This window comes from Magnolia sinica, chromosome 16 (genome assembly GCF_029962835.1).
Source record: "Magnolia sinica isolate HGM2019 chromosome 16, MsV1, whole genome shotgun sequence".
Classification (NCBI taxonomy): Eukaryota; Viridiplantae; Streptophyta; class Magnoliopsida; order Magnoliales; family Magnoliaceae; genus Magnolia; species Magnolia sinica.
Window position 1 is genome coordinate 6,108,884 of NC_080588.1, and position 12,502 is coordinate 6,121,385.

At 42.7% G+C, this 12,502-nt stretch overlaps 1 protein-coding gene across 2 annotated transcripts in view; it reads left to right on the forward strand.

Moving 5' to 3' along the window:
• The window catches only part of LOC131229251 (vacuolar protein-sorting-associated protein 37 homolog 1-like), a 46,165-nt gene extending 33,663 nt beyond the window's left edge, over positions 1-12,502 (forward strand). The window contains exons 5-8 of one of the 2 annotated variants that reach the window (XM_058225156.1): positions 8,280-8,319; positions 8,612-8,658; positions 8,758-9,001; positions 12,143-12,502. In XM_058225156.1, the coding sequence (XP_058081139.1) occupies positions 8,280-8,319; positions 8,612-8,658; positions 8,758-9,001; positions 12,143-12,303 (492 nt within the window). In that variant the 3' untranslated portion in view covers positions 12,304-12,502. The remainder of the gene's footprint in view (positions 1-8,279; positions 8,320-8,611; positions 8,659-8,757; positions 9,002-12,142) is intronic. The other variant, XM_058225157.1, reaches the window with a different exon arrangement.

Here is a 12,502-nt window from a genome sequence, read left to right on the forward strand (position 1 = left end):
TTCCATCCGATCGACGGTCAAAAATCCATTTTATTTTCGTTTTTACTATTTATAGTTAGTTTTAGTTTGATTATAACTCTTCATCCTTTGAGCTTTAGGAGTTGTGTCCAACATGAAAAGCGCTTAGAAAAATTAGGAGAATAACGCGGTTAAGCCAAATAGGACACTTACTATTTTTGGCTGAAAACCATGAGGTCTAATGGAAATCAGCACCGTCTATAAATAGTATGTTTACTATTTATAGTAAGTCACGAATTTTAGGGAGTTTGATTCCGAAACTTCTTCCAAAACTTGGTATCACTATTTAAAGGGTTGTAAATTCGTTTTTATCATCTATCAATCAATTTTTGAATTTGTAGAATTTATTTCTATTTTCTTATTTTCCTCGTAGATTCTAGGTATCTCTGTGAGGAGTCTAGAGAAGCTCTGTAGATTCGGAGCAGTTATCCCCTTGAGGAAGACGGTGATCAACCTCATCGTCTATCCCTGCGTCAATTGGTATCAGAGCGAGGACTTCCCTTAGACCGATGGAAAATAACGAAGGTACGGACCAAAATCCTATAAACGGTGATCCATGGATTCGTTATTTTTTGGAAAGAATGGAAGCTTTCCACCGGGAAAGTCAGGTGACCATTAGACAACCCTCGACCATCTTACGAATACGCTAATTCTGCATTAAGCCCAAGGCGATGCTCAACCGCCCGTGGTTGCTGCACGGCATAAACCCAATTTTCGTAGAGCACTACCAGTGGTGAATCGTAGGGCTATCCCAGATGATTCGAGCTCTAGTGACGAGGACCTCGATGACGGCTTTGCCCAACAACCAGTCCATGGGGTCGATCGTCTAGATCGTGCTGAAAGAGACTATCGAGGTAAGGCTGAACTTCCCAGTTTTAATAATTTATTACGTATAGAAGATTTCCTCAACTAGCTACCCAAAGTAGAACGATATTTTGATTACATGGACATGCCGAAACATAAAAAGTTAAAATTAGTACCGTTCAAATTAAAATCTGGTGCTTCTGCATGGTGGGAGTGATGGGGACATTACGCGCACACACACGCCCCCCCTACGCATGTACGTAAGGAGGAGGAGGGTCCCACCATCGATCTGTATCAATGACGACATCTAGGGAGGGCTTCCTAATTAGAGGACTGCGTTTTAGTTCGTTGGAGTGGACCAGATAGTCATGTAAAGCCCACCATAGGTTCTCATGATCATGGCCCACTATTCTAATTAATCTAGTATTTTAGGTTTTGCTTATTATTGTTACTAAGAATATCATGTACGGTTTAGATTGCTTCGATTAGTTGTTATTTTTTATTACTTCATCGCCAAGTAATAGGTTGCGGACATGGTGCGTGTTTTGGGGCATAGGGTTTTATTATAAATAGGCACCCCTTGCAGTATTTTTGATTCAATAATGATTAATAAAATTGCTCCGTTTTTCTGCTCCTCTAAATTTCTGAGTTGTGGAGATTCAATTGGGTGCGAAACCCTTCCTTCCTCGAAGGGCTGACTATCGTGGTGCGAAGCCACACCTATCCCGATTCGTCCCCACCTTCTTCCATCCATATTTCTCTTCTCCTGCAATCATCTACGTTTCAAATCCATCCTCTATTGCAGCCATTTTTCTTTCTACACCAGATTTCCAGAATCTGGCCCTGCAGGAAGGCTGAAACTTCGGTGGAACACTACGCACAAACCGTGCTTAGGATCGAGCTGAGATTTTGGAATTTTGGAGCCCATCCCTGGCCGACCAGGGTAAGGTGGCCTTTTTTGAATAGTGGGCCCCACACACGTGCGGCTAAGATCACATGCACGTGTGTCTGAGTCATTGCTGCTGTCCACATGTGCGGTACTTCTCTGGTTCTTTTTCTCCTCTCTTTCACTCCTTTTTCACCCAAAATCCCTAGACCTAACCCTAAATTACTCAAATCCCTAATTTTATGCCCTTTCTTCAACCTTAGCGTTCCCCTAATTGAAATTTCTAAATCCCTTGGATTGGGGGAATTATTTCTGTGCATGTGTGGATGAATTTACCCTTCTTTGATTCTTTTTTGGTCTATAATTTTGATTGATCCGGCCCTAGAATGTGTAGACCTAGACCCATATAAGATTCCCCTTGACTGAGTGTTTGAACTTTTGTGTGGGATGTGGAATTTTGTGTAATTGTTTCTAAACTAGTGTGATCTAATGCCTAAAAATCTTGCACATCATACTTGAATTTCATGTCCTGCATCAGGGAGCAATTACAACTCTCATGTGCCTCACAGAACAAGGCGCCCATCTCATTATGGCCACGGATGAGACGCCTTCTTCGATCACGATTCCTCCCTAGTGATTACGAGTAAGTATTGTTCCAACAATACCGAAATTGTTGGCAAGGAAATCAAACCATCACAGATTACATCGAAGAATTCTAGCGATTGGCGATGCAAAATGATCTGTCAGAAACCGAATCACAGAAGGTAGCACGATTCATAGGTGGGTTTCGATCGGCGATTCAGGACTGAGTTCAGATGCACCGTTTGAGACCGTGGATGAAGTGGTTCAATTGGCAAGTAGGGCGGAAACGCTGCTTACAAGAGTCCCTGCTCGGCCTTATCCTTCAACTCGGCCCCCCATGATGGGTCCCACACAGGATTCAATGTTGGCACAAGGAAAAGAACCAATAGGAGGACGTCCTCAACCTCTTGCAACCGTAAACCATGACACGGGGAGGGGCCCATCTAGGCCTCAACGTGTAGCACCCACAAAATGGCCCCGAGTAAGATTCCAAATCCTTGTGGTTGGCCAAGGCAGAACACTTGTTACCACTGTGGCCAACCGAGTCACTTATTAAATACGTACCCTCAATGCCCCGCAACCCTCTTGATCATTAACGAAGGGGGCACTGAAGGTGATGCAGCAGAAGAAGACCCTGACGTTAATGAAGATGAACAAGCCGTTGAGGAAGGAGCTAGTGACGAACAATGGACGATCGAGGATCATGGCGAATCCTTAGTCGTGAGGTGATTACTGTACACCCCATGGAAGGAGTTGCATTCACAACGGCACAATATATTCCGTACATGGTGTACCGTCAACGGCACTGTCTGTGATGTAATCATAGACAATGGTAGTAGCGAGAACATCATTTCGAAAGTGATTGTGGACAAGTTGCTGCTACCTACGACAAAACATCCTTCCCCTTGACTGGCTACATAAAAAATGCGAATGAGACCAAGGTAACCGAACAATGCACTATCTCATTTTCAATTAGTAAAAAACTATAAGGATCAAGTATTTTGTGTCGTGGTCAACATGGAAGCATGTTATATGTTACTCGGTCGACCATGACAGTCAGATTGTTATGCGATCCACCAAGGACGAGACAATGTTTACGTTTTCATCAAGGACAGTCGAAAGATGGTCGTTGCCCCTATGACACCAGAGAACCACCCTAAAGCTTCTAACGTGGAGGGAAGTTCCCTCCTGACCATTCGGGATTCCATAGAGGAAAGGAAACCGGCGAGGTATACACCGTAGTGGTAAAGGGCGAAGAATCAGAGCTCTTAAACATTCCCTAAAGTTTAAAGCCATTACTGAATGAATTCAAGAAAATCTGGCTTGAAGAGTTACCTGATGGATTGCCCCCCATGCGGGATATCCAACATTACATAGACCTCAGCCCTGGGGCTAGCTTGCCTAACCACCCTCACTATCAGATGCGTCCAAAAAAGTATGAGATACTTCAGAGGCAGGTGGAGGAATTGATCCATAAGGGTCTTTTGAGAGAGAGCATGAGCCCATGTGTTAAGAAAGATGGGAGCTGACACATGTGTGTCGACAGCCAGACAATTAACAAGATAACCATCAAATATCGGTTCCCAATACCACGGTTGGACGACATGCTCGATATGTTAGAAGGTACCAATGTGTTCTCTAAACTAGATTTGAGGAGCGGGTACCATCAGATTTGTATCTGGCTCGGTGATAAGTGGAAAATGACATTCAAGACTAAGGAATAGTCGTATGAGTTGTTGGTCATGCCCTTCAGTCTATCGAACACACCAAGCACTTTTATGTGTATGATGAATCAAGTGCTGAAGCCGTTCATTGGCCAATTTGTGGTAATATATTTTAATGACATCCTGATATATAGCCAGGATGAGACGGAGCACAGGGAACATCTTAGGCAGGTGCTACAGGTCTTGCAAGTTAACAAATTGTACCTCAACTTGAAGAAATGCAGTTTTTTAATAGACAGTGTTGTTCTTAGAATTTGTTGTGACGTTTACCAACACCCGTGTGGATAATGAAAAGGTGCGAGCAATCAGGGAATGGCCGATCCCGACGAACATTCATGAAGTGAGGAGTTTCTACGGGTTGGCAGCCTTCTATCGTCGATTCGTACAGAATTTCATTACGATAGTCGCACCTATTACAAATCGCATGAAAAATGAGTCGTTTTAGTAGACCGATGAGGCTGACAAGAGCTTTGTTGAATCAAGTATCGGTTGTCCACAATATCGGTCTTGGTTCTTCCTAGTTTCGACAAGTTGTTTGAGGCTGGGTGTGACGCCTCGTATGTCGGAATTGGAGGAGTCTTATCACAGGAAGGCAGGCCGATAGCCTTTTACAGCAATAAGATCAGCGAAGTTCGAAAGAAGTGGTTGACATATGAGCTTGAGCTGTACGTAGTTGTTCAAGCGCTGCGACACTGGCGACATTATCTGATTCAGAGAGAGTTTGTTCTTTACATTGATCATCAAGACTTATTAATTATCAGGCTAACGTGAATCGTGTGCATGCTAGATGGGTTGCATTTTTGCAGGAATTTACATTCGTTCTGAAGCACAAGTCAGGGCAGCAAAACAAGGTGGCTAATGCACTTAGCCGCCATGCATCACTACTTATTACAATGAGCAATGGGGTGGTCAGCTTTGACTGTCTTAAGGAGCTGTATGCTGAGGACGAATACTTCAAGGATTCGTGGATGATGTGCCAAGAAGGTCATCTTAGTGACCTATATATGCAAGACAATTACCTCTTCAAAGGGAATTGATTGTGCATCCCCCAAAGTTTTCTAAGGGAGCAGATTATTCAGGAGCTACATGGAGTGGCCTTGGTGGGCACCTTGGGCGAGACAAGACACAGGCTCTTGTGGAGGAGCGGTATTACTAGCCGCAATTAGTACGTGATGTGGGAAAAGCAGTGCAATGTTGTCATGTTTGTCAGACCTCCAAGGGGCAGTCTCAGATTACAAGCCTCTACACCCTGTTACTTGTGCCTGACGGCCCTTGGGAGGATTTATTTACGGACTTCATGCTTGGTCTCCCACGAACACAGCGTGACATGGATTCAACGTTCATGGTGGTATATCGTTTCTCAAAGATGGCGCATTTTATCCCATGCAAGAAGACCCTCGATGAAACACACGTGGTGATCCTATTCTTTAGAAAGGTCATGCAGCTACAAAGGGTTACCAAGATCATTATTTCTGACCGTGACACGAAGTTCATTTGCCAATTCTGGCGGACTTTGTGGAGTCGGTTTGGTACACAATTTCAGTTCAGCAATGCCTACCACCCACAGACTAATGGGCAGATTGAAGTCGTGAATCGCATATTGAGAAACCTTATTCGATGTATTTTAGGTGAAAAACCGAAGCATTGGGATTTGACCTTATCTCAAGTGAAGTTTGCATTCAACAACATGGTGAATCGCTCAACAGAGAAGTTTCCGTTCAAGATTGTTTATGGTCGAGTGTCTCGCCACACACTTGATCTGGTCCCTTTGCCCAAGCTTCCGAGCATGAGCATTGCAGCAGAAAACATGGCGGACCGAATCGTGGGCATTCATGCAGAGGTGTAAGCTAAATTGCATGCCTCGAATGACAAATATAATGAGCAAGCCAACAAGCATCGGTGACAAAAGGTGTTCGAAGTGGGCGACCAAATTATGGTCCATCCACGCAAGGAGATATTTCTGACCAGGACTTGCAACAAGTTGAAAAACAAGAAGATTGGACTGGTACCAATACTCCGAAAGATCGATGACAACACTTATGTTGTCGATCTTCTGGATGACATGGAGATCTCGCGTGCTTTCAATGTTGCATACCTGACTGAGTATCATGAACCGAAGCGGGACAAGAACTCGAGGACGAGTTCTTTTGAAGTGGAGGGGATTGATGTAGAGCGTGTCACGGACACTTTCATGTCCAAGATGGACTAAAGAAGGCCTGATCGTAGGCGAAAATGATCCGGACCGTCAGAACCTTAAAATGGGTGTATCTCGCAAACCAGATGAGTTATTCGACATACCTTGTACGATCTTGGGGTAGGAGAAGCTACTTTAGCCAACCAACCCGCTGCGCTGGGTTGCCCACACCGAATTTGCGAGATTCCATCTGATCGACGGTCAAAAATCCATTTTATTTTCGTTTTTACTATTTATAGTAAGTTTTAGTTTGATTATAACTCTTCATCCCTTGAGCTTTAGGAGTTGTGTCCAACATGAAAAGTTCTTAGAAAAATTAGTAGAATAACATCGTAAAGCCAAATAGGATACTTACTATTTTTGGCCGAAAACCATGAGGTTTACTGGAAATCAAGACTGTCTATAAATAGTAAGTTTACTATTTAAGCCACGAATTTTAGGGAGTTTGAGTTGGAGTTTGATTCCGAAACTTCTTCCAAGATTTGGTATCACTATTTAAAGGGTTTTAAATTCATTTTTATTATCTATCAATCAATTTTCGAATTTGTAGAATTTATTTCTATTTTCGTATTTTCCTCATGGATTCAAGGTATCTCTGTGAGGAGTCCAAAGAAGCTCCATGGATTCGGAGCAGTTATCCCCTTGAGGAAGACGGTGATCGACCTCATCACGTCCATCCCTGCGTCATTAGTCATCCCAACAAGGACAAGCTCAAGAGGTTAGTGAATGATAGGATCGTTCCTAATGTCCAAAAGGAATCTCTGCCTATATGCATAGCCCATCTGCATGGGAAGCTTACGAGAAAGCACTTACCAAAGGGAAGCAAGGACAAAACCACTCAACTCCTTGAGATAGTGCACACTGATGCGTGTGGCTCGTTCAATATCAAAATAAGGGGAGGATTTGAGTAAATTTTCACATTCATTGACGATTACTCACAATTCAGCCATCTCTACCCGATATATAATAAATCAGATGTCGTAGAGACATTTAAAAGATACAAGGCCTTGTTGAGAGCCACTAGAAAGGAGCATCAAGGTTCTGAGGTCAGATTGAGGGGCGAAGAGTATCAATTGAATGAGTTTGAAGACTTCTTGAACAGAGAGGGAATTGTCAATCAATGGACCATGGCTTATACTCAACCAAACAAGGGATATTAAGGTCTCTGCTGATCAAGATCATTTGTTCCCAGGGTCATGAATTCGTCGAGTGATTAGGTCTATGAAAGCTTTATAATCCTTTCAATGTCCTTGTTCCATAATTATCACTTTCTGATCAGGGTCGTATTCACGTTAATGTTCTGCCATTTTTTTTCCTTATGTCTGGGTTTTTTAACCAGAGCATTCATTTGCTCACCTTGAAAGTTTTTCACGTAGGTTTGGCCAGCATAAAGAATATTAAAAAAAAGAAGAAAAAAGGTGCTCCAATTCTCTCAGAGCACTCATTATTGTTCACTTAGACAGTCCAGTCCATTGATCTAGATTGTTCATTAGGTCCAACTCACATTCAAGGCTCCAGTCAACAATTTGATCCATCTATTTGTTAGAACCCATCACGTATTGCTTGTGATTCTAAAGAATCACTTTTGTTAGGCAACTGTAACCATCTCATCCATGGCTTGAAAAAAGGATTGCTATAGAAAATAAGACCAGATCGAGGATGGATTGAATCACCCTTATCATTGCAATGTTTGCATGGTAGCTTACAAAATGTGTCCTGAACTTAATGCACAGTTCAAATCTACTGATTGCACTGTCCAAGAATCAGGTTGATACAGTGATCAGGTGAGCCACAGTTAGCAAAACAAATGTACGATTCTGAAAAACTCGGCTGAAGTTTTCTAACTGACCCACCTGTTTTCAATATCAGGGCCAACCTGATGGATGGATTGAATCTCACACCTGTGCCATGCTAGCACATGTGTGGTGTGTACATGAGGTTTATTGCACTTGCATGTGCGCTTAGCAAAGTTCATATGAATCTTATAAAATATTGAATTGGTGATGTTGCTAAGTTCATGAATTTCAGTTTGACATTCGTACTGACGCTTAAACCTCTCTCCTGTCATCAGCAATGGGATGAACTTAGAAAGGAGACCACACAGCTTGCGAGTGAGTATATCTTGCCCGCTCCATTCTTTCTGTGCTTGTTTGTTATTGTCTAGGTAGTAGGGCTGCGACTTTTGTTTGGGTCAACCCATACCCAATTGACCCAACCCGAGTTTCAGGTCGGATTGTGGGTTGGAAAACTCTAACCCGATTTGAAATCAGGTTGGGTTGGGAATAATTACATGTATTTTGGGTCGGTTTCAGGTTGACCTTTAACCCGACGCAATCTGCCCAAGTTGCAGCCCTTCTAGGCAGATCCCTCTAGATGCTAAATGCTGATAAAACTGTTGTACAGGGGAGAATTTAGAGAAAGAACCTCAAATTTTGGAGCTTAGAACTCAGGTGAGCCTTTGAGCAGAACTCTTTTCTCATTTGGAAAGGACTGAAAATCGCAATCTTGACTGCCTCGCTTGTTTTATTCTCTTTGTTTGATCTTTGCAGTGTAGGATCATCAGGACAACTGAGCTTGCTGCTGCGCAAGAGAAGCTAAATGAACTGGAGAGGCAAAAGGATGAATACCTGAGGTTCTATTCCCCCTCGATGCTCCTCCAGAGGATGCAAGGTGAAGAAGAATATGCAATGATTTTAAGACGGATGAATCTGTGTGACTTGTCCAAGTTGACTTGGACCTGGTTCGACACCATGGGTCACCCGGACGAGCCAGGCCGATCCACCCCTGACTCAGGTGAGCCACGACTCGACCTGAGAACTAGTCAGTGTCTTTTAACCATTGAATACGTGTCCTCCACACACATACACTTGCCTTTGGTGCCACCAAGGTTGGCAAACTTGGGACTCATACTTGACTCCGTTCACCTACAAAATTTGACTTGGCTGAGTCAACACGGTGGCTCGGGCAAGTCATGTTCTATAGGATTGGGGCCATCATTCCATCTCTCTCATTCACACTATTGATACTGTGTCCATTGTCATCCATGCCATTAATACGATGGGTTTCGTGATGGCACATGCACAATATCCCATGTTGATGGGAGTGATGGTTAATACTCAGGCCATATACCTGTGGCATATGAGTAATTAAATTAATGTCCAAATAGTGGGCCCCATTTAATGGATGGGTGAAATGGAATGTCATAGTGTATGTGGGCCAACAAATGTCCATTAATAAGAGGTTATATATAACTGGTGGATAAACCTGCTCTTGAAATGTTGACTATCTACATTCCATTTAATTTAATTTAATTTAATTATTTATTTAATGCATGCCACATATACAATATCTAGGGCTAGACTCCTATGAAGTTCACCACCATTTTGAAAATGTTGACGACTCATTCTCATGTTTGGCGCACATGTATAGCTATCCGGGCCATCTAAATCATGGGCCATATCATGCAACGGAATATATCCCTAAAATCAAACTAATCAAGAAATCCTAACCATCCAACAATGTTTACCAAATGGATGGTTAAAGACAAATACGTAGTTGTCCAAATCGCAAGGTAAGAATCAGATGGGTTGTATCATATTGTAAGTATAGTTTTTGGGTTATGATGCATTAACAAGTGGACAACAATTTGAATTGTCCAAATTACCGTGCAAGTACACCATGTGTACAATTTGAGAGTGACCATAATCTTTTAAATGGTGGTGAACCATCACTGGAGCCTAACCCCAGTTTCAAAAGAGACCTTGATATTCTGGCAGTGTGGTTTTGACAAGCATGTACTTTTAGATTACTAAACAATTTCGGTTCCAAAAAAAATAAAAAAATCAAAAACTTAAAGATTGTATATTCGGCAAATTAATAATTCAAATCAAACCATTCAAATTATGTGTATGATTTTAGATGTATTATGAACAAAAAACCACAGTTTATATGATTATCTAAATATGAGATTGGGTGAGACTTATTGGACGATTAAAATGGAAAAATATCCAATGCTCTTATTTCAAGATACAAGTATCCACCAATTAGAGGTTATGCTTGTTCAAACAATCTGATCTTTGGAGTGCAACTTAGCAGCTGCAGGTTCTCCAATTTAGTTGGTTTAACTTGAGTTATCCCACTAAGTCCATGCTACTTTTGACTTAGTGTGGCCTAAAAACTCAGTTGAGTTGGGCGAATCCCAAGTCATCTCACCAATTCCGCCAACCTTGGCTGCCTACCCTTGAGAGAGACTGGACTTAAAGCATAACTGTTTAGGGTTTACAGTCTTTTGACTACACTAAAACCATGTCTTGTTCTTTGAGTTGCAAATTCTAGATTTACAAAACATAGATTTGTGGAGAATTCTGTGTTCTGTTTCAAAATGGATTTCGAGTCCCTAGAATGATCTAGTCGGTCAAAGGACCTATAATCCCCAAAAGCGGGGAATCAGAACAACTGAAAAAAGGAGGGTTGGATCTACAACTGCACCAGCTGAAGCACCCTCCCCATAGGAAATGTCTACCTGCAGTCTGATTACTATATGGTGGGCACCTTGTGGGGTCGCTGTTATGTCTATAATTTATATGCTTTGCCACATGTCTGGTCCTCAAATCTGACAACTAATGCAGGGGCATTTTCACTTCGGGCTCGAGTGGGGTTGCTTGTGGGATGCAGGGGCACAGTCAGGGTGAGCAGGGCCCACGAGGGAGGTCTCGTGTTCGAGACTCCTCATCGGGTGTGATTAATGCGCATTTCACACCGGGTTCGAGTGGGGTAGCCTGTGGGATGTGAGGACACACTCGGGGTGGGTGGCTTGTGTGAGGCGGTACCCATGTGATTTGGGGCCCACGAGGGGGGTTCGGCCGAGGTCTTAACCCATGAGATGTGGGGCCTGGGCTATGAGATAAAGGGATTAATTCGCCATGCTCTAATAGTTCAAGCTTTTAGAGCAAGTGGTTAATTGTCCTATATCAAATTGGTATCAGAGTGGGAGGTCTCGTGTTCGAGACTCCTCACCGAGTGTGATTATTGCAGGGGCATTTTCACATCGGACTCGAGTGGGGTTGCCTGTGGGAAGCATGGGCACACTCGGGGTGGGCGGGGCCCACAAGGGAAGTCTCGTGTTCGAGACTCCTCTCCGGGGGTGATTAATGTGCATTTTACACCGGGCTCGAGTGGGGTAGCCTGTGGGATGCGGGGACACACGCTTTTAGAGCAAGTGGTTAATTGTCCTGCATCAACAACCAAACAACAAATATACTAATTCTAGGATTTATGAAATCCGGTCCTGAATATCAATCAAATAATAGATTAAAAAATTCTAGGATTTATGAGTCCCAGTTCAACAAGATTTATTGTCTCCAAAACTTACAAATCCAAGATTTAGAAGTCTTAGGACTCACAAAGTGCCCTAGATTTGTAAGTTTAGGATTCAAACAGGCCTAATATACATTGCTAGGATCATCTCTGTATAACCCCCAGTAGAACCTAGTTGTCCCATGTGTTGCAATTTTTTCTTCAAGCATGCCCCGTTGTTACTGCGACTGGACCTAAAATCGTGCTGATCCACTCATCAGATGGACCATGTGCATTAAACGTGTACTACTTTAACTGCGCATATTCTCTCATGTGCATGTGGCTCCGCAATGGAGCGGGTTTGCCTGGTTTTTAAGCCACGACACATTTGCTGGCTCGCCCGCTTGGGCAATCTGGATCTTGCACCTTTGCGTCAATGGGGTGATTGACTGATTTCTGATATATGGATAGGTCAATATCTACATGTACACAGATCCAACCCAAGAAGCATGTACAAAGCAGGAATCCATGCATGAAACAGTGTGCATATATGCTTGCATGGATATAATATGCGCTGATTTGAGCAGGCCGCCATTAAATGGATGGGGAATGATAATGAGAGTGGTGTTTGATTTGCAGATGCAATGAATAAAGCAGGAGTAGAATCTGAAATCCTTCACAGGCAGCTCATTGACAAGGAGATTGACCTTGCATCTTTTGTGGAGAAGTACAAGAAACTGCGAACGATCTACCACAGGCGGGCACTCCTCTATCTTGCTGCAAAGACATCCTCCGGATGAGCAAAGGTTACCACCAGTTCTTATGGTACATTTTCTTGTATAAAAATGGTATATTGCTGAGAAGTTTGCTCGAATACTTTCCTATGTATTACACTATGATAAGTTGGGGCTTTAGCCGTTGGAATTGGGTTTTGTTTAAATGATTAGATGTTTAGTGAATAGACTGTCGATATCATAATAAAGAAGATCCATTCATTAA